General features: G+C 46.4%; 1 protein-coding gene across 1 annotated transcript in view; it reads left to right on the top strand.

Moving 5' to 3' along the window:
* LOC121293041 (diacylglycerol kinase iota-like) overlaps window positions 1-23289 on the top strand; it is a 611142-nt gene that overhangs the window by 42616 nt on the left and 545237 nt on the right. Inside the window, exons 5-9 of the mRNA XM_041215634.1 lie at window positions 7592-7687; window positions 8441-8515; window positions 9731-9787; window positions 18889-18957; window positions 19881-19952. Coding sequence (XP_041071568.1) covers window positions 7592-7687; window positions 8441-8515; window positions 9731-9787; window positions 18889-18957; window positions 19881-19952 — 369 coding nt within the window. The remainder of the gene's footprint in view (window positions 1-7591; window positions 7688-8440; window positions 8516-9730; window positions 9788-18888; window positions 18958-19880; window positions 19953-23289) is intronic.

Raw genomic sequence — 23289 nt, forward strand, 5'->3', positions numbered from 1 at the left:
CCAAACATCCCTATACAACAACACTCACACCCACCCTCATCCTAATGCCCTCCTGCACCCATGCCTCACAGTCACCCTCCACAAATGGTGTCCTTTACTCCTCTCCATGCAAGCTATTATGAGCATATACCTCTCTGCTTTCTCTCCAGGCACCTGGTGATTGGGGTCCTTCAGTGACAGGCACCTTATTAGACATTGGTAATGCGTGCCCGCCTGGTCCACTGAGAAGGAGATTTTGTTCCAGGATGCTGCAAATGTAGCAACGACCTGCCGAGAGAGCCTGAATCTACTGGACCACTAGTGCTCACACAAGCAGAGAGAGCTGACACTCTATCTGTGTTGAGGGGGTCTCACCTCCTTCCAGCTGGATCTTGGTGTCTGTTCCCTCTGCCCTGTGGAGGGTCATGTAGCTGAGGAAAAGCAGCCCCTGTTGCTGATGGTGTGGCCTCTGCTCTTGACATTTAACAGAGTGAAAGGTAGAGCTGCATAGGCTGTGGTGAAGCCTGACAGCAGGAAAGTACGGCTGAATGTGAGTGAAATGTTGGACAGGTGAAATATCTTCCAAAAAGTTGGCAATCACTTGTTAAGCAGTGAAAGCACTGTCTGAGAGAAGAAATGCTTTGAACAGCAGCCCCTCAATGGCCATGGCTGGAGCTCTTCAGTTTCACTGATCAAAGCCTTCCCATCCTGTCAGTTTCACTGAAAAAGCTGCTGTGCATTCACCTTGGTGATCCTGGCAAAGGGCAGATGCAGCTTAAGAACCATGCGCTATTGCAAAAAAAGAGGTTGAAGATTAAGAAGGCTCTAAATTGCCTTTTTAATCACCTCAATAGCTCCTGCCAGATTTAAGGGAATTTCCTGCTGGACTTGCAGCCTTCTCAAGGAAAAGCTGGAAAAGGATGGGATCACATCAGGGTCCCGACCTGAGGCCAATCGATTTCCGGGACCACCCCACCAAATCCCCCGCCCCCACAACCCCCACAAGCTGGAACCCACCTCCAGAGCGCTGGGAGATTCCTGCCCATTGTTGTTGAAACAGTTTGGGGATACGATTCCCCAGCATGACTGTGATCGTGTGAAGGCAGGAGCTCCTCCAGGGACTACAACTGTAGTATCTGGTGCCATAGAGTTCGATACGCTGGCCCTAAAGTAGCAGTAGTGCACCTATCAGTTTTACAGTCACCAGCCAATGCACTGACCAACATTAGTGATCTTCAGACAGTGATGCAGAGACAGAGAGACATCATCTTTTGCATCAAGCAGTGGCCAGACACAGGGATGGTATCTAATTATCTCAGGGGTCATAATACCATCTTTTATAGACGCAAAGTTGATGTCTGTTTTCAAGGACTGAAATAGCTCCATATTCATCATGCTGCTGACACTCTGAACGCTGACATTGGACGACAATAGTTCAAGTGCCCTATTATGGTATTGTTCCGTCCTTTAAAAGATGTTGAAGTTTAACTATCAGGAATTTTATTTAATGGACCTCTTCCTGACATATTTATTGTTGATGCTTGATGATAGTTTTTTTTTTCTTAGACTCTTTATAAGTTTAACTCATTGTGTTTGCTGGTCCATGTGTGTAAAGAAGTGGAATGGAAACAATGGATGAGTATATGAGAGCTGTCACTCAGTCCCAGTCTGAGAGCTGCCATTTCTAACTACTCTAAGCATTTCAGAATGATTTTTGAGGCTGAAGACCAGCTACCCAGACAGAATCACGAGTCATCTTTATGTTTAAAGAAATATGTTGAAATTGTGTTGAATATGGAAGTAAATACATTTTGGCCCACTTCAAAGGCTGTTGTAGACATTCAGGAGTGGGATGAACTTACTCAAGATAAGAAAGCAGGAAGATAAAATTGAAAACTCATCTGTGAAGGCACCTCCTGCCAGAAAGTCTGTCCAATTGCTGATGCTGAAGGGATACGCCAGCTAAGGAGTTCTTGCTCGTGAAACCTGGTGTATCTGGGATTCACTGTTCAATCCATGATCACTCATTCAGAACAAAATTAGATCTCATCAATCATCAAAGACCTCACTGCAGAAACTGGGATGATGTTCTATCTATTTGTCTTCTTCAGTAGCAAAAACTTAATGACACTATTTTGCTTCAAGTTTTTAGGGGGAATCTGTGCACAGTTCATTTATCCAAAAAGCAGTGAGTCCCTCCCCTATGCCAGGAAACGCAAGATTGAATCTTCAAATTGTGAGATGACAGTAGGCATCTAGAATTGCAAATCATAGGCACTGATCTTCCATTCCCTGGAGGGTTGTACCCCAGAAGATACTTCCCTTGGAAGTCCACATGCATGGGATTTGCCCAGGAAGTTTCAATTTCAATTGGGCAATTACCCTGTGTCTGGGACCCTCTGAAACTCTGATTTAAAGTCTGAGACTTTGGATGGTTCCAACTTACTTAGCAGCATAGTTACCCAGAAAACATTAAAAGGATTAAAAGCAGTCCTAACTCCTGGGTAACTATACTACTGACCTACCCGACTACCCACTGGAACCCCAACTACCTGCACGTCCGCTCCCCCCCATCATCCAACTACCGTCCCGATCTCCTGACTACCCTTCAACAACCCCCCCAACCCTACTAACTCCGATACCCACCTGACCACCCAACTATCCCCCATCCCCCAACTACCCTCCTGAACCCCAACTATCCCCGCCACACCCAGTCTCCCACCTCAACCCACCCCATTCAACTGACTATCCTCAATCCTGCAACCACCCTTCCAACCCCCTGACTACCCCCTCAAGCCCCCTAACCACCTGACTAATTCCTGACACTCCACCCCCCCCAAGACCATCTAACTACCCCCAATCCCAGGACTACCCACAACTTCCAATTATCCTCCCACCTTGACTACCCCCCACACGCCCCCAACTACCCCCCAATTCCGTAACTACCTCGACCCCCTAACCACCCTCGACACCCCCTAACCACCCACCAGCCCCCAACTATGCCCCACATCCCAATACCTCCCAATCAACTGATGCGCCTCCCCCCCAGCCATCTGTTCCTGCCTGGCCAAACCCCCAACCATCTGATCCCTCCCCCCCGACCATCCGACCCCCTCACACACTCGCTTTCCACTCTTACCTCCTCTCCATAGCTTGTCAAAATAGCTGGGACATTTAAACTTACCAGAATACGGCAGCTAATGCCATAAAAAGGGGACGTGTCTTTGTTTCCTCCGACCTTCCTACATTACACTGAAGGACTCCAGGAGCAGCTAGGCTCCATATTTCTCAGCAGGCCTGGGTCGGATGTCCAGGCAAAAAATGTGGAGCTCCAGTCTAGGGTAAGAAAAGAGGAGCGGAGTAGCAATCCAACAGGGACTGCCACTCCACGGAAGATCTGGCCCATATTGATAAATTACTGGGCAAGTAAACACAAGGATATTCTGGAAATTTTCTCCCACTGGAGATGAAATGGCTGCAGTACAGTGATTGCCTTATAGAGCATTTAGGAACATCGGAATAGTTGTTGACCTTTCAGTCCCTCACATCTATTCTGCCATTCAAGTAGATTATCTCCCAGCTGTACCTCAAATCCATTTACCTGCCATTGATTCATAACCCTTGATAACCTTAAAGATCTGCCCATCTCAGTCTTCAGTTGACCCAAACCAGGATCTTCCAGCCCTACTGTGGCCGTGGGGGATGTAGCGTCCAGGCCAAAAATCCATTGACCTTCAGAGGGGCCAGACAATCCCAGTGGTGGGGGGAGATGGAAAGTCCCACCTCCCAACATTTTAGGATACAGAATTCAAGATTTCCACCCTCCAATGTGTGGAAAAGTTCTTTCTGATTTCACTCCTCAGCAGCCTATGTCTAAATTTAAGATTAGGCCTTCCTGTTTTGGACTTTCCTATTTAAGGAAATAATCCCTCTCTCTTTCTACCCTTTATCATTTCTGCAGCTCAATTAGATCACCGCCTTCCCATCCATCCCAGAGCTCCCTCCATAATACAGGGGGTGGTCAGCTGCTAGAATCAGCAGCCCGCCTGCCATATTTAAATGTATAATTAAGGGCCAATTAGACTTGCTATGAAGCCAATTGACCCTGATAATATGCTGCCCACAGCATAAATCATTTGGCATAGGCAGCAGGCTGTAAGCGGGAAGCTAATTTTTAAAACTTATATCCTTTAAGAGCAGGAAGGAAAGGGAGGTCGCTCTTCAGAGGCTGCCTTTTGCCGATCACAGGGCAGGCCCCCTTAGGTTGAATATCCCCTTTCTTCTTACCCTCTCCCTCACTTAAACCCACCCCCATCCCCCGACGCCCCTCTACTTAAGGTTGTGACCTTCTAACTCAAGGGAGCACAACAGTAGTTCAGACAATCTCTCAATTTGACCCTTTAAACCTTGGTATAATTCTAGTGAATCTGCACTTTACCCCTCCAAGGCCAATATATCATTTCTGAGGTGCAATGCCTAAAACGAAATGCAGTGCCTCAGACTGGGGTTTGATCAAGACTCGACACAACAGAATCACGACTTCCTCCCCTTTGTATTCCAACCCTTGAGAAAATCACCAACATTTCACTCGCTTTTTCAGTTACTTTCTGGTACCAGTGCCTCTAGTGATCTGATCCAAATCCCTTTGTGTCTCCACCCTTCCCAGTTTCTTGCCATTCAGAAAACATTCTAATTTATCTTTCTTGGATCCAAAGTGGATGGCATCACGCTTGCCCATGTTGAGCCCTGCCATGGTTTTTCCCATTCATGGAGCGGAATAGTATGGTATGGGGCTGTTGGGGGGTGTGCGGACAGCATGCCCCACCGGAAACCACATCAGCAGGGAGCCGACAAGCTCCAGCTGCCCAGCCCTGCAGCTGTAAAATGCTGCAGGGTGGACGAATGAGGGCCGAGTGGGACTTCCACCCATGGATCCTTGGAGCAGGTAAGCCCGGGGTGTTGGGCTGGGAGGGTTTGAGTAGGTTAGGTAAAGTGGCGTCAGGGGATGGGGGTGGGTTTAAGTGAGGGAGAGGGTAAGAAGGAAGGGGTGTTCAACCTAAGGGGGCCTGCCCTGTGAACTGCCTCTGAAGAGTGACTTCCCTTTCCTTCCCATCCTTTAAAGATATAAGTTTTAAAAATTAGCTTCCCATTTACAGCCTGCTGCCTATGCCAAATGATTTATGATGTGGGCAGTGTATTATCAGGGTCAATTAGCTTGATAGCAAGCCTAATTGGCCCTTAATTATACATTTAAATATGGTGGGTGGGCTGCTGATTCTAGCACCCGCCCACCCCCTGTGTTATGGGGAAGAACTCGGGGATGGATGGGAAGGTGGTGGGTTAGGCACCCACCCCATTTTACATGCCTCCCCTACCCCCTCCCCACTGGGGACATGTGAAATTCAGCCCGTGTGTTTGTTTATGTCCCTTTCAACCTCCAATCCCATCTACACAACTCACTGTGCCTCCTAACTTAAGTGTCATATGAAAACTGGATATACAGCTCTCTATTCCTCCTTCAAAGTCATTGATGTATATAATGAAAAGCTAAGGCGCCAGTACAGATCCCTGGGAGTGGCAATTGTCACGTCCCGTCAATCAGAGTGTGTTCCCTATATCCCTACTCTCTGTCTTCTGCCTTAAATTCATTAACTGTGTCATAAGTTGATATTGGAGGTAACTTTATCAGCCCATGTCACAAAACCTCCTCCAATATCATGCCCTTTAATTTTTGCTAATAATCTTTTACGTAGTATCTCATCAAATGCCTTATCGAAGTCCATATAACCTATATCCACTGACATTCTTCTATTCATCATGTTAATGATCTCCTCAAAAGAAGTTACATTAAATTAGTCAGCTATGCCCTTCACAAATCCATGCTAACTCTCTTTGATCAGCTCCTACATGTTCAAATATTCAGTCATTCTCTCCCTGATAAATGATTCCATTAACTCCCTCGTAGCTTACTTTAAGTTGATAAATCTGTACTTACCTATTTTTTCTCCCTCCTTCCTTAAAAATTGGGATCACATTTTCAATTTTCCAATCCAAAGACACAATCCCTGAATCTAGAGAGTTTGGGAAAATTATGACTAATGAATCTCCAATTTCCCCAACTGTTTCTTTTAGGTCCTGGCAATTTGTCTAGAACCATAGGACCATAGAACACTACAGCACAGAAAAACAGGCCATTCGGCCCTTCTAGTCTTTGCCGAAATATTATTCTGCTAGTTTATATGAAGCTCCATTATTTTCTCCATTACCTTTGCTTTTTACATTAAATTCAATACATTCCCCCACTGACTTTTGTATTACTGGTATTTTGTCCTCTTCCTCTATTGTGAAAGATGTTAGAAATTCTTCATTTAAGAAGTCTGTGATTTCCTTATTATCTCAAATATTCTCACCTGCATCTCTCTTTAATGGGTGTACTTTCCATTTTACCACTCTTTTCTCTTAGTATATTTGTTCTAAAAATTACTGTTGGATTTCATATGAGTTTTTGTTAATCTCTTAATGCATCTCTTATTACTTTCTTTGTCTCCCTTTTAAGATATAGCTGTCCAACTCTCCTTGCCTTTTCTTTTAACTTGATGCTGGAGCACTCCATTTTTTCAATACTGCTACTGTTGCTCTGAACATTGTGCATATGTTGCTATATCATCTTCCCTCTCCCTTCATCTTCAATCTACTGGAATCAAAATAATTGGCAGCATTTAAGAGAGGGCACAATATTGGAAGTAACTTCACTCTCAGTAGCTGGATATTGTGGAAGTCTTCACTTACTCAGTCTCCCTGTTCTCCCAGAAGCTACCAGCTTCTAAACCTAAGGTGTTGGTTCTTCCTAACCCCATGCTTTAGTTTTCCCCATTTTCTCTCCTACATCATTCACCCTTCTCATCATTCTGTACAATGGGGCTTGTCCCTTTGCATTGTTTCTCTATTTAGAAAAAGCTACACACTTAGAATACCAAACAATCACTTGATAGCACAGAACTTGAGTATTGCTGAAAAAAGAGATGTTGTCAAAGTTTTTAATCTTGCACTCAGCTGGACAGATGTAAAAATGTCAAATTTCAAAGGGAGCAACAACTTATATTGCATGAGAAAAGGGTGCAGATTGCAATGTGGCTCATTTACGCTTGCTAGAAGCTACATATATATTTATATGCAAGACTCTGCAGAAAGAACATGTCCAGACATTGTGCCTTTTTTGAATTAAACAAAAGAGTAGGGGAACAATAGTACCTGGTACTATTCCCCATGGTACGTTCCCTGGTACATTCCCCATGGTAATGCCTCAACCAATCAGAGTTGGTGACCAATCAGCAACATTTTCTCATGCAGTATAAGTTGTTGCTCCATTTGAAATTTGACATTCTTGCATCTGACCAGTTGAGTGCAAGACAAAAAGCTTTAACAGCATGTCTCTTGTTTCAGCAATACTTACAATATCATTAACTCAGTTAAGTACAAGACCCTTGGCTTACAAATGAATGAGAACTTTGTCTAGAAAATTACTTTCAAATATACAGTCACTCAAAGCAGTTATTTTATATTAACATCTTTTGAGAAAAACTGATCCATCTGTTACCTTTTACCTTTATAGGAAAATGCTATAAATGGCGATCATGTTTGGCTGGAGACGAACGTCTCTGGAGATTACTGCTACCTTGGAGAAGAGAACTGTTTAGTGAAGATAACCGTAAGTCATCTCAAGGGAAACAGAATTGAACTAGACCGGTTAATAAGCCAGAGAGAGAAACCTAGTGAAGTTCAATGAATAAATTAGATGCAGCACCATTAGTAAAAATCATTGTTAAAAACTAGATAGGCCAACCCTTACAAAATGTTTGTTAATAATCTAGATAGAATACACCTTAAGGTGTACTAGATAGACTACATTCTAGAGTAAATCAGTTAGTAAACTATACAGAGCTAGAGAGTGACCCTGGTGAAGATCATTGTGTAAATCAGAGAGTGATCTCTGGTGAAGATCATTGTGTAAATCAGAGAGTGATCCCTGGTGAAGATTATTGTGTAAATCAGAGAGTGATCCGTGGTGAAGATTATTGTGTAAATCAGAGAGTGATCCCTGGTGAAGATCATTGTCTAAATCAGAGAGTGATCCCTGGTGAAGATCATTGTCTAAATCAGAATGATGCCTGGTGAAGATCATTGTGTAAATCAGAGAGTGACCCCTGGTGAAAATCATTGAGTAAATCAGAGAATGACCCCTGGTGAAAATCATTGAGTAAATCAGAGAGTAATCTTTGGTGAAGGTCATTGAATAAATCAGAGAGTAATCCCTGGTGAAGATCATTGTCTAAATCAGAATGATGCCTGGTGAAGATCACTGTGAGTAAACTGGTGTTGATTTTGATAGACTGTGTTTCAAATTCAAGGCTCTGTTTCTTTCTTACTTTTTAACTTTTAACTTTTTACTTTTCCTTTACAGAAGTCAGCTCCAAGGAGGAAGTGTGCAGCATGCAAAATAATAGTGCACACAGTGTGCGTGGAACAGCTCGAGAAGGTATGACACTACCTGGCCTCTGGTATTGGTGTTATACTTTCAGGTCACCTGGCTTCAAGCAAGGAGGCAGTATTTGGAATATCTGTGCTGAAATTTGCTATTGACGTACTTTTTTTAATGCCCCAAAGTTAGACAGACATGAAGTTCTTAAATTATCGCTATAGCTTAAGTGTCTGATGGGGTAACAGAAATCCCTACTATTTGTGTGCAGAGTAAGCCTCAATCATCTGGGTCCCGTCTCCACGGCAACCAAGTGATTACAGACTTGTTGTCAGGCAGAACAAATAGCAGATCACATGACCCTCTTCACTACTTCAATTTACCTTGAATTAAACAGATAGACCGAAACATAACCATCTTATAAAATCCCGCATCATAACAGTAAGTACCAGGTTTTGAGGGGTGCCATCTATTTTGATGAAGTGTTAATATGCTTTACCTCTGCTAGTGGATGCTAACAATCCCATGATGCAATTCAAAGAAGACCAGGGAAGCTTTCCTGTGTCCTGGTTAACATTTACCCCCCAGTTGGTCAGGCTTTCTTAGTACTGAGGGAGTGATGCACTGTGAGACTTTAAATCAAGACTTATCCATGCTTTCAGGCAGATGTAATAAATCCCATGATACTACTCAAAGAAGAGCAGGAACTCTCGAAATATCCAATCCAACATTCTTCTCTCAACTAGCACCATCAACAGATTAAAAATCACTCATCCACTGCTGTCTGTGGGATATTGCTGAGTACAATATCACTGTCACGCTCAGCTAATCTGACAAACAAATTCAGTGTATGTAAAGCACCTTGGAACACTGGTGGGAGAAATGCTAAAGATTATGTATACACACACATAATTTAACTGCGATGACTAATCCAAGGTCGTTGAACCCTGCATTACTCTCTGTGAAATCTCCAACTTAGCACACATCTCATCAGTGCCCTCGGACTAGGTTGGCAATATATCTGCCTGGTTCTTATAGACCCCAGACTGGGGTTTTATCTCCACCCCGCGACTGTCCACTCATTGGCTTTAGTGTGTAGAAAATTGTGACCCAGCAAACACAGAAATGGATAACCTTGGGCCCAATATACATGAAATAGCAAGTTGTTTTTACATTTTTTCAATAACTTCTGAATTTTGTTGTAGGATAGAGTTAGAACGAGTGACTTGGAGGAAACACAATCTTATTTTGGAATTTTTGGTTGTTGATTTTCAGATAAGCTTCCATTGCAAGCCAACCTACCGGGAGGGAGGTAGCCGTTCACTCAGAGAGGTAAGTACTGGAACTTTACAAATCGGTGCTCTTACTCATAGATCTTAAAGTTTTCAAGCAAGACAAGAAGGACAGAATGTTCTTTGTTGTATGCAACTTTTTATGTATCTATCGTTGGAGTAGCAGTTCATAATTAAGCCCCAATAAATAAAAATGTCTGTTCAATTAACAAGAGATTGGGTAAGGGCATTGTTTAACTGTAGTGCTGAGTTGTACAAAAGGTTTTAGATTTGATTCATAATGTGTTGAAATGTTGTCTGGTGGTACGTAGTTAAGAACTACAGTGGATCTCAGCTGAGTATGGAACATTCAGTCAGGGCTCCCATTTCCGATCACAACTGAATGACTCCAGCTGGAAAGAACGTGTCTGTTTGGGCATCAGGGTGAGGAGGAGATTGGGAGCTATCTGCTCCCAACATGGTTGAATAGCCACTTGGGTGAAATGCCAGAGAGTAGGCAGTGTGCTCAGAATTGGAACCTGGCAATGTTTTGGGGAGAGCAAAGGTAAATGAACATGTGGGTGAATTTTGTGCATGTGCGAAGCAGAGTAGGGAAACGGGTTCAGTCCAAGGCCAGAATTTTTCACTCAGCGTGTGGTCACATGCCCAAAATGGGCAAATCAGGCAGGCGGGGGCAGCCGCCAATTTCATAAACCTCATCCAAGGGCAGGATAAAAAGGGTCAGCAGCATTGCCAGTGTGAGTAGTGAGGAGTTTTGGAGATAGTTGCTTATTGGTATTTGGCAGCTTCACCTCTGTTTGGGGCTTCATTCTTAGCATTTCCAGGTTTCATTTCAGGACAAATTGGTGTCTGCAAGGCCCCCAGACAATTCAGACCATGTGGAACCTTCCAGGTATCAGACAGCCTTCCGTGACCCTGGTAAGGGGCCCAGGGGAGGGACCTGTGGGAGGAGGGGCACCGGAACGAGGGGTGCAGGGCCAGCAGGGATTCCAAGGTGGAAGGGGCCACAGAAGATGCTGCCAGGATAACTATCCTGCGTTTACAGGGGATGAATCCAGTGATGAGTCAGAAGAGGAGCACAGTGAGGAGAACACTGAGGACAAGGAAGCAGACCTCGGTAATCTCCAGGGAGGCAGGGACACCAAGGATGCCTTGATCCAACTGTCCTTCAGCTAGGTTACCAATGGTCAGCTTCAAACGCATGCCAGTGCTGCTGCCTCCATCCCGGATGTCTGAAATGACCCTTTCATTTGCACCCAAAGTCCACTCAGTGCCTATGCAATAAAGTTCAGAGTCACTCACGTCTAGCATTACATACTGGCATACCTCCACCATAAAGAAAAAGGGTGAAGCATACTCATAAGCATAGAGCCATAGAGATCTACAGTACAGAAAAAGGCCCTTCGGCCCATCGAGTCTGCACCGGTCAAACATATACCTAACTATTCTAATCCCATTTTCCATCATTAGGCCCATAGTCCTGTATGCCATGGCATCGCAAAAGCACATCCAAATACTTCTTAAATGTTATGAGGGTTTCTGCCTTTACTGCCCTTTCAGGCAGTGAGTTCCAGATTCTCATCACCCTCTGAGTGAAAAAATTCTACCTCACATCCCCTCTAAACCCCCTGCCCATTATCTTAAATCAATGCCCCCTGGTTAGTGATCCCTCCACCAAGGGGAAAAGTTCCTTCCTGTCTACCCTATCTATGCCCCTCATAATTTTATACACCTCAATCATGTCCCCCTCAATATCCTCTTCTCCAAGGAAAATAACCCCAGTCTATCCAATCTCTCCTCATAACTAAAACTCTCCAGCTCAAGCAACATCCTGGTAAATCTGCTCTGCACTCTCTCTAGCGCAATCACATCCTTCCTATAATGCGGATTCCAGAACTGCACACAATACTCTAGCTGTAGCCTAACCAGCGTTTTATACATTTCCAGCATAACCTCCCTGCTCTGGTCTTTATTAGCCGAGGCATAGAATATAAATATCCCATATGCCTTCTTGACCACCTTATCTACCTGTCCCACTACCTTAAGGAACTGGTGGACATGCACAGCAAGGTCCCTCTGATCCTCGGTACTTCCCAAGATCCTACCATTCATCGTGTATTCCCATGCCTTGTTTGTCCTGCCCAAATGCACCATCTCGTACTTATCCGGATTAAATTCCATTTGTCACTGATCAGCCCATCTGACCAGCCCATCTATATCCTCCTGTAATCTAAGACTATCCTCCTCACTATTTACCACCCTACCAATTTTCATGTCAATCGCGAAATGACTGGTCAACCTTTCTACATTCAAGTCTAAATCGTTTCTATATACCACAAACAGCAAGGGACCCAACATCCAATCCCTGCAGAACCCCACTGGACATAGGTATCCAGTCACAAAAATACCCCTCAACCATCACCCTCAGCTTCCTGCCACTCAGCCAAATCTGGATCCAAATTGCCTTGGATCCCGTGGCCTCTTACCTTCGTTATCAGTCTCCCATGCGGGACCTTATCAAAAGCCTTGCTGAAGTCCAAGTAGACTACGTCAAATGCATTGCCCTGATCTACACACCTGATCACCTCTTTGAAAAATTCAATCAAATTGGTCAGACATGACCTCCCCTTAACAAAACCATGCTGACTGTCCTTAAGCAATCCCTGCCTCTCCAAGTGTAGGTTAATTCTGTCCCTCAGAATTGCTTCCAGTAGTTTCCCCACCACTGAGCTTAGACTGGACTGGCCTGTAGTTCCCTGGTTTACCCCTTCCACCCTTCTTGAATAACGGTACCGCATTGGCTGTCCTCCAGTCCTCTGGCACCTCTCCTGTGGCCAAAGAGGTATTGAAAATTATTGCCAGTGCCCCTGCTATCTCCTCCCTTGCCTCACTCAACAGACTGGGATACATTTCATCCAGGCCTGGAGATTTATCTACTTTTAAGCCTGCCAGACCACTTAGAACTTCCTCCCTTTCTATGCTAATTTCTTTAATTATATCACAGTCCTTCTGCCTGATCTCCATACCTATGTTCTCCCTCTCATTTGTGAACACTGACACAAAGTATTCATTTAGAATCCTACCTACGTCTTCCGGCTCCACACACAAATTACCACAATGGTCCTTAAAGGGCCCTACTCCTTCCCTAATTATCCTCTTACTCTTAATGTACTTGTCAAATAACATTGGATTTTCCTTTATTTTATCTGCCAAAGCTTTCTCATGCCCCTTTTTTGCTCTCCTAATTTCCTTTTTAAGATCCCCCCTACACATTCTATACTCCCCTAGGGCTTCCGCTGTTTTGAGTCCTTGGTATCTGTCATAAGCCTCCCTTTTTCTCTTAATCCAATTCTGTATATCCCTCGACATCCAGGGTTCCCTGGATTTGTCGTTCCCACCCTTTGTCTTTACTGGAATATGTTGGCCCTGTACTCTCTGTTTCCCTCTTGAATGAGTCCCATTGCTCTGATGCAGATTTACCTAAAAGTAGCTGCTCCCAACCCACTGTGGTCAAATCATATCTGATCTTATTAAAATCGGTCTTCCCCCAATTTAGAACACTGATTTCTGGCCCATCCTTGTCCTTTTCCATAACAACCTCGAATCTAATGGAGTTATGATCACTATCTGCAAAATGCTCCCCCACTGATACCTCTACCACTTGCCCAGCTTCATTCCCTAAAATTAAGTTTTTTTTAAAATTAAGTCCAGGCCCCGTCTCTTGTAGGACCTTCTACGTACTGGCTTAAAAAGCTCTCCTGGATGCATTTTAAGAATTCCGCTCCCTCTAAACCTATCACACTATGACTAACCCAGTTAATGTTGGGGAAGTTGAAATCCCCCACTATTACTAACCTATTATTTTGACACTTCTCTGAAATTTGCCTACATATCTGCTCTTCTATTTCTCTCTGACTGTTTGGGGGCCTATAGTACACTCCCAGCAACGTGATTGCTCCTTTTTTGTTTTTCAGTTCTACCCATATGGCTTTATTTGAGGAGCCTTCTAAGATGTCATCCCTCCTTACTGCTGGAATTGATTCCTTGATCAATATTGCAATACCCCCTCCTTTTTTACCTTCTTCCCTGTCTCACCTGAAGACCCTATATCCTGGAATATTGAGCTGCCAATCCTGCCCTATCTCAACCAAGTCTCTGTGACAGCAATGACATCATACTTCCATGTGTTAATTTGTTCCCACAACTCATCTGCCTTATTCGTCAAGACTTCTTGCATTAAAATAAATACCATCCAACCTTGCCAAACTCCCTTGTGCCTTAACTGGCCTATAATTTCTATGTCTTCCAGACTCACTTGTTCTCTCCTCTGATTTTGGCTGTGCATCTCCCCCTGTTGAACCTCCTCTCAGGGTCCCATCCGCCTGCCAAGTTAGTTTAAACCGTCCCCAACAGCACTTGCAAACCTCCCCGCAAGGATGTTGGTCCCATTCCGGTTCAGGTGCAACCCGTCTGCCTTGTAAAGGCCCCACTGCTCCCAGAAATGGTCCCAATGTCCCAGCAATCTAAAGCCCTCCCTCCTGCACCATCTCTTCAGCCACGCATTCATCTGGACTATCCTCCTATTTCTATACTCACTAGCAAGTGACACTAGAAATAATCCAGAGATTACTACCTTTGAGGTCCTGTTTTTTAATCAGCTTCCTAGCTCCCTAAATTCTGCTTGCAGAACCTCATCCCTCTTTCTACCTATGTCGTTGGTACCAATATGTACCACATTCTCTGTCTGTTTGCCCTCCCCCTTTAGAATGCCCTCCAGCCCTTCAGTAACATCCTTGACCCTGGCACCAGGGTGGTAACATACCATCCTGGAGTCACGTCTATGGCTGCAGAGACGCCTCTTTGTTCCCCTTACTATCGAGTCACCTACCACTTTTGCTCTTCCCCTCTTCTCACCACCCCCCCACCTTGCAGCTGAGACACTCAGTGTTATGAGCGTGGCTGCACTCCCCAGAGGAACCATCACTCTCACTATTTTCCAACACAGAAAAATGGTTCTTGAGCGAGATGCACTTTGGGGATTTCCTGACTACCTGCCTGACACCTTTCTTCTAACTGATGGTCACCCATTCCCTCTCTGTCTGCACCTCCGTAAGCTGTGAGGTGACCACGTATAAAAACGTGCTGTCCATGAAACTCTCAGCCTCGTGGCTGCACCTCGGTGCCTCCAGCTGCTGATCAAGCTCCGAAACTCAGAGCTCAAGAAGCTGCAGCTGGTGGCACTTCCTGCACACGTGGTCAGTCAGAGTACAAGGAGGGTCTGGGACTTCCCACATGTTGCAGGTGGTACATAACATGGGACTGAGCTGCCCTGCCCTGCCTCTGGTTGAAAAAAAAACCCTTACTTTAAGTCAAATACAGTAAAAAATAAGTTTAATTATTTATGTACTTTAAAAAAATATGAGAACCCTTACTTTTCCTTAGCTTAATCTATTTTAAATTGGAGAGAAAAACCGGAGAAAAACACTTACCAATCAGCTCTCACCTTTTGTGCTGAAGTCACTTTCTGAAGCTTCCCCACACTCGTGCTGGCTCTGATCTCTCCACTGCCCTCTCGCACTGTCTTGTGATGTCACTCTTGTTATTTTCAACGAGAACTGACTGCAGGACACTCTTCCCAGACTGCTTCACCCCGATGCTGACTGCAGGACACTCTCCCCAGATTGCTTCACCATGATGCTGACTGCAGGACGGTCTTCCCAGACTGCTTCACCATGATGCTGACTGCAGGATACTCTTCCCAAGCTGCTTCACAGCGATGCTGACTGCAGGACACTCTCTCCAGACTGCTTTGCCGCGATGCTGACTGAAGGACACTCTTCCCAGTTCACCACCATGCTGACTGCAGGACACTCTTCCCAGACTGCTTCACCGCGATGCTCACTGCAGGACGCTCTTCCCAGACTGCTTCACTGCGATGCTGACTGCAGGACACTCTCCCCAGATTGCTTCACCGCGATGCTGACTGCAGGACACTCTCCCCAGATTGCTTCACCATGATGCTGACTGCAGGACACTCTCCCCAGATTGCTTCACCATGATGCTGACTGCAGGATACTCTTTTCCAGGCTGCTTCACCGCGGTGCTGACTGCAGGACACTCTTCCCAGACTGCTTCACTGCGATGCTGACTGTGGGACACTTCCCAGGCTGCTTCACTGCAATGCTGGCTGCAGGACACTCTTCCCAGACTGCTTCACTGCAATGCTGACTGTGGGACTCTTCCCAGGCTGCTTCACTGCAATGCTGACTGCAGGACACTCTTCCCAGGCTGCTTCACCTCAATGCTGACTGTAGGACACTCTTCCCAGACTGCTTCACCGCAATGCTGACTGTAGGACACTCTTCCCAGACTGCTTCACCGCAATGCTGACTGCAGGACACTCTTCCCAGACTGCTTCACCGCGATGCTGACTGTAGGACACTCTTCCCAGACTCAGGCCATGAGAACCAAAGCATATTTAATATTATTGTCACATTGAAAGCATAATGACATTACCATTACTGGAGTTAATGTCTACACCAGCAGACATATAAACCAAACATAAATGATCAGGAAATCACCCTTGACCTGCCCCTCTTTTTATTTATTCATTCATGAGATGTGGGCTTCGCTCGTTGGGCCAGCTTTTATTGGCCATGGTTTCTTTAACTTAGGTTTCTGAGTGCTACGACTTGGTGCCATGCCCACCCCCGCCCCTCCCCTACCACCCCCCTACCAACCCCCCACCCCCACCCCCACTGGCACCGTCATCGGAGACAGCCTGATAATTCTGCTGTCTTGTTGGCCTTGGTGACCTTGGTGGCCATCCTCTGGCCTGTGGAGCCTGTGCTGGCCCCCCCTGTGTTGGAGCGTTCAGTACCATGGCTGGCATCTCCCCAGTCATTGCAGCCTCATCAGGTGCGATGGCCACTGGCAGAGGGACAGAGGAGCTGCTGCCATCATCCAAAGTGTCCTGAGAGGAGCCCGCAGAGACAACAGGCAGCTCGTGCACCAAGGTGTGGTTGCTGTGGACCCCCCCTGCTGAACATTGATGTCTGGGCACCTGGCTAGGATACTGGGTGCCTCATCCATCTCCCACACTGGCACTGACCACCTGAGGTCATTGCCTGTGTGAGCATTTGCAGGTCCGAGCGCAACCCCATGGACCCCTGATTCTGTCCCTGGAGCTGTCTCTCCATGATAGTCGCCACTCTCGCAATGGAGGAGGAAGTGTGTTTGACCATGAGAGTCAACACAGTGCTCATGCTCCATGTGGACTCCTCCACAATGGAGACCATGGCACATGCACCCTCATGTATCTCCACCAGATCCTCCCACACACCTCGCTGGACGTCCAGTATCTGCCGCCTAATGGACGACTCCAGAGGCTCATCATCTGTGTTCGACTGAGCATCGTTCTGGTCTCCAGCAGTCTTCCGACTGCCAGCGCCCTGGGCACTCTCTGCCTCCACCTGCACCTCAAGCAAGTGCCTTCGCCAATGTGCACTGACATTCTAGCTGCCAATCTAATGCCTGCCGAGGTGCTGGTATCTGCGCTGGTGCCTGGTTCAGAGAGCGGGTGTGATGCAGGTGCAGCTGGAGCCTGGTGGTCCTCTGGCATCAGGGGTGGCTCTTCGGGGTCCAGAGAGTGAGTGCGTACTCACAAATCTGTAAGGGAGAACAAGGACATGTCATTAGTTAAACTCATCACACACTCACTGTGCATGCCAGGCACCCTGGTGAGACAATGGAGATGGGCATCATGGTGCCATCGTCTTCCAATGATCAATGGGGACTCCAGGTTCGAGGCTCCCATCAATGAAGAGACTACACTAGGATGGTCGAACAAACAAAACTCTCACCTCTGTGCACTGCACTCTTACCTTCGTTTGGTACATGCACCTCTCCATGCTCGGTTGCACATGGAGCGTGCCAGCTCCCCAGCTCCAGGGCATCTTGCTTGAACCTGGTGAGGAGCAGCAGGTTGGGCTGGCATCCGCCTCTCCAAATGGTTACAGCTTGTCTTCTCCTGAAAGGACACAGGAGCATTGATTAGTCCACCCTCTACCTGTAGCACCATTGCAGCCTGACCAGCCCCACCTGAGGAACACCTCGCAGGGCACATCCGAGTCGTGGCCCTTGAGCCATAAGGCACTCAGTCCGAGCAGCCAGGTTGCACCTCTTTGGCCAACTGTGGCGTCACTGACAGTTGGCACTCAGACTCTAGCACCCCTGAGATCCACAGGGGGGATGGCCATACCTTAACACTTCTATACACTGACCCATGCCAACACGGTACTCACCCTCCCTGAGTGCAGCAGGTCATTAAACCTCTTCCAGCATTGCACCCAGGAGCGCTGCACCACATCGTGGCTGCTAACCAGCGCTGCAACCTCCTCCCATGTCGTCTTTGTTAGGTGCAGTGGCCTCCTCTCTGCGGAGACAAGGGTGTCCCTCCTGGGAGCCAGCACCTCCAGGAGGACCGCAAGGCACTCAACCAAAAAACGGGGGGCCAAATGCCCACCTGACCAGCCATCCCACCTGCCGTGTCCAGCCGCACTCAACACCATAACCTGAAGATTCTCAATACAGAGGAGACCCTCTTTGGCGGCAGCCTTCCAGGGCTGCTTGTGCCGCCTTTAAAACAGTCGCTGGGTCGTCATTGGACCTGGCAGCTGACAGGCACCCACCCCCGCCTGCCCGCCCCTTCCTGAACAGTGAGGAGCCACGTTTCATGCCACCAGCGTGAAGTCGCGATTGTGGGCGATGGGTCATTTCCCAGCTGGCCTCAAAATTCTGCCTCAGGACCTGTAAGGGACTAGATTATACCCTGCAGCTCCGTGAGTTGTGAGGCCCAAGGGTGTGAGGTTTGTTGTGCCAGAGGTGTGGTACTACACTGTGCCATTTAATTTGAGCTTGGGGTTTATTCACATGGCAAACCTGTAGGTTGATTTTAGGGTGTATCACTTTCAGGACAGGGTACTCCAATATCACCACAGGATGTTGACCTCAGGCCAGTGATAGATGGCTGAAAACAGTATTGAGAAGAATTCATTTAAATACAAGTTATGCCAAGCTAAGCGGGAACACAAATTTGAACCTTAAAAAGTGATTATTGAAAGTAACGTGTGATTTCTTCAGCAGAGTTTTGTGAGACACCACTGGGTTCACAGACGGCGTCAAGAAGGGAAATGCAAGCAGTGTGGGAAGGTATGAATCTCCCCATTGGTGCCATTGGTTCCACTCTTCCCATCCCTCTCTGTGATATCCCATATTTCCTTCCCATTTTTAATGACTGCAGATTCACCAGTGTGACATCCCATTTACTCTTCCCACTCATAGTAACCATTCATTCTCCTCTCTGATATCTGGTTCCTCTTCTCAATCATAACTACTGCAAATTCCCCTCTTTCCAAACACTATCACCTCGGTGATATTCCATTCTTGCTCCTAATTGGAATTAAGGCAGGGATCCAAATTATTTGCATGAAGTGTGTCAAATTCTATTCCCTTTATGCCTCATATGAAGTAGAGAGGATATCTGAAAGGTGTGTGTACATGATCCTGGCCCCTTAATCGAACGGTGTGTTCTACCAGCTCCTGGGAGGTGTTCTTTCTAAGAGAAACTCTGCTATATAACCTTATATCATTTGGGATCTACAGCCCTTGATGCTTTAGGCATTGAAACAGCCAACACAGGAATGCCAGTGCCCACAGTAAGTATCAGGGAGTGTTGCAGGTTCTCCAAAGTATCAAAGGGCTGTGAGTGAGGCAACACCCGGGGAATGACTCTTTTGGACCTCCCTTAGGCTCCAAGTCCCACGAGAAGCTCCACACCAGTGGGATTTGGCTGTGTGATGGCATGGCCAGGTTACCCATACCCTCTGAACGCTGACCAGCTCACCAATGGAATGCTGATGAAACTAAAACAAAAGTTGTTTGGAGCCATGGACAGTTCCTGATAGGCAGGGGAGGGGGCTCATTGTGGTCAGCTGGAAATTCCAACCCTCTTGATGTCTTAGGCCTGATAATACTCCAGGCATGTTTACCCCTCTTTGGGAGAGTGCGACCAGTAATTGTGGTTGTTGTGCTTCTTCTGCTGGTCTGTAAATTGAAATGTTTCTATTTTGCAGGGTTTCCAACAGAAGTTTTCATTCCACACGAAGGAAATCATAGCCATCAGCTGTTCTTGGTGCAAGCAAGCAGTGAGTATCTGTCATGTTTTAACATTCTCTAAGTTAGATTAATGGAGGATCTTGTTCTTCAGCCGTGAGCTCAGACTCTCCGAATTATCTTTGTGTCAGCTTGCTGTAGCTCTGCAATGTCCTGGGCCATTCTGACACACAGAGAGAAAGAGAGATAAAGCACAGGGAATCACTCAATGTCCACTCTACACTGTGGGTATAAGAAAGGTCACTTAGACATGTGGGAGGCACTTTTTGTTATTCTTTCATGGGATGTGGGCTTCGCTGGCTGGGCCAGCATTCATTGCCCATCCCTAATTGCCCTCAAGAAGTTGGAGCTGAGCTGCCTTCTTGAACCGCTGCAGTCCCTGTGGTGCAGGTACACCCAGAGTGCTGTTAGGGAGGGAATTCCAAGATTTTGACCCGGTGACAGTGAAGGAACGGCAATATAGTTCAAGTCAGGATGTGACTTTGACGGGAGCTTGCAGGTGGTGGTGTTCCCATGAATCTGTTGCCCTTGTCCTTCTAGGTGGAAATTTCTGTCTGAATGTCTGTAATCTGTTCACCCTCTTGCTGCCAAGTGGACAATATCACAGCTTAACTCCCTGTCCATAGCTTCAGGGGAAACATGGGAGGATGCATAATGTTAATCACCTCAGGATCTTTTCCCAGGATTCCCAAGCCTTCCCTTGCGGAGGGGGACAGGGGACTGTTCAAGTCCCTGGCTGGGATTTTCCGGCCGCAGGGATTGCGACAGCCCAGCCAAAAGTCCCGGACAATCCTGGCGGTGGGCGGGGCCAGAAAATCCCACCCCTGTATTTAAATTGGATGCAGACGAAGGCCAGCAAAGGCAATCATGCAGGATGGGATGTCCCATCCTTCCATTTCCTTTCTCCCTCCTCCATGCTGAGCCGGGGGCACAGATTTAAGATGATGGGCAAAAAAAGCAATGGTGAATTTAAGAAAACTATTCTTTACACAGAGTGTTTAGGATCTGGAATGCACTGCCCAATCATGGCTTCCAAAAAGGCATTGGATCATCATCTAAAAAGGAGAAAAAAATATTGCAAGGCTACAGGAAAAAGGTGGGGGAGCGGCACTAAGTGAGCTACTCATGCAGATAGCTTGCATGGATACAATGGGTCAAATGGCTCCTTCTGTGCTGTCACCATTCTATGATTCTATAAATGAGTCTTTAGCCCTGGACCCACCCCCCCATCAGGAAAGGACAGAAGGTCCTGAGGTAAATCCATTTCAGTTGCAGGCATCGGTGCTTGAGGATTTCTGGCTGTTGATTGTAGACAGCAGAAGGCCCGATTGCCCACAGGCCTTTACTGCTGCTGACAGCAGCTGCATTTCTACAACCTTGCTGAGAGAGAAGCGAGGAGCAGCCTGAAACTGGGATGTGTTAAGACCAGGTTAATGAGCCAACCCCAGAACAAAAGGCAGATTTGGATCATTTGGGTAGTGGTGAGGTCATGAAAATTGGGCCTATTAAATGTATTTAGGATGCTAGTGTTGGTTTGATAGAGCGACTGATGTAACTGTGGTAAACTATAAACTTTGGGAAGAGAATGGTTTGTAGGCCGCATCCATTTGTGAAGCATGGTCGTATATTCCAGTGTGAGGCACCAGTCTCTTAAGTACTCTTAGAACAGACATTGAGAACACCAGCAAACTAGCAGGTTGCACCTTTGTGTCATTTACACCACATGGTTTGACCACAGGACTGACAAGGGAGAAGTGGGATTGAAAGAGAACTGTAGGGTGACAGGGGAAGGATGGCAAAGAGAAGACCATACTCCAGGAAGAGAGATATGGATCTCACCTCACTTCCTCAGCTCCTTTGAAAGAAACAGTGATTCAGACAATACAAGGAGGTGACATCAAAGCTAGAATGGACTTAACGGTCTGGAAAGCACGGCGGGGGGTAGGCGTGCAGGGGTCAGCCACTGCTCCTGAACGGTCAGGCCTGTGGCGCACCTAATAGTGGGCCTCAGGCCTCGTTGGCATTGAGCCAATGAGTTGCGGACAGTAACAGTTAGCCCGTGCTGAAGCAAGATGAAAGAATGGACCACTGCATATCCAGCAGCAGCTCCCAGATTGATGAAAAGCAGCCACAGGGAAGATGGCAATAAGTGGGAGCTGTGGGAGGAGATAGCAGTAACAGTTGGGGAAGAGGTAATGGTAACAATAATGGGCGGGGTGGGGGGTGGTGGGGGGCTGGTTGCCAGGACCGGTCCACGACCTCCAAATGTCTATTTTAAAGCCTTACCTCACTGGTTGTGTCCCTTTAAGGGTTCCTTATTTTCATATGCAAAGTAACTAATGCCTGTTTCAGGTGTGGGAACTGCACACCATTATCAATATGGCAGGCAGTGCACTTCCAGCTTGTAATGAACATGTGCTTCCTGCCCATCATACAGACTCCAGAGTCTGTTTGACACCTGATAAATAAGTGTTGCATAGCCCAATTTCTAGATCAACAGGTTCAACAGTAATGCCATATTCTGTCACTAACTGGGAGAGCGAGAACAATGTTGGAATCCAGTTGAATGCTTCACCTGGACAGCTGCGTAGCAGTTTCAGGTCTTGGACAAGTTGTCATATTGGCCAATATAAATGAATGAAATAGGGCGGAGAGGGAATGGAAACTATTGCTTGCTTCCTGGAATGGTGGTTGACTGCATGCATGTGTAAATTTGAGGGTCAGCAGTCAATCCGATGGTGTGCATACATAAAGGATTCCATCTATTCAATATGCTAGTCTCAGAAAATGATCCTCACTGTAAATGCGAAACACTTTTTATTGGGAGATGGTGGCTTAGTTGCAATGTCACTGGGGCAATAAGCCTGAGGCAAAGGCAAGTGCTCTGGGGACATGGGTTCAAATCCCATCATGGCAGCTGGTGGCATTCAATTAATAAATCTGGAATGTAAAGCTAGACTCGGTAATGGTACCCATGAAACTATCATCAATTGTCCTAAAAACACATCTGGTTCACTAATGTCCTTTAGGGAAGGAAATCTGCTGTTCTTACCTGGTCTGGCCTACATGTGACTTCAGACCCACAGCAATGTGGTTGACTCATAACTGACCTCTGAAATAGCCGAGCCAGCCACTCATTGGCCTAAGGGCAATTGCCTAAGGGCAATTAGGGATGGGTAACAAAGGCTGGCCTTACCAGCGGTGCCCACATCCCATGAAAGAAAAAAGAAATGACTCCCCATAGCCTGAGCTAGTCTCATGGTTTTTTTCGGCAAGGTCGCCGTTATTGTCTCACAGGTCTCATGGTTATAGCTAGCTATAACTTATGACTCCATTACACAACTACTAATAAAGCACGGATCTTGGTTT

This window comes from Carcharodon carcharias, chromosome 21 (assembly GCF_017639515.1).
Source record: "Carcharodon carcharias isolate sCarCar2 chromosome 21, sCarCar2.pri, whole genome shotgun sequence".
In the NCBI taxonomy this organism is placed as follows: domain Eukaryota; kingdom Metazoa; phylum Chordata; class Chondrichthyes; order Lamniformes; family Lamnidae; genus Carcharodon; species Carcharodon carcharias.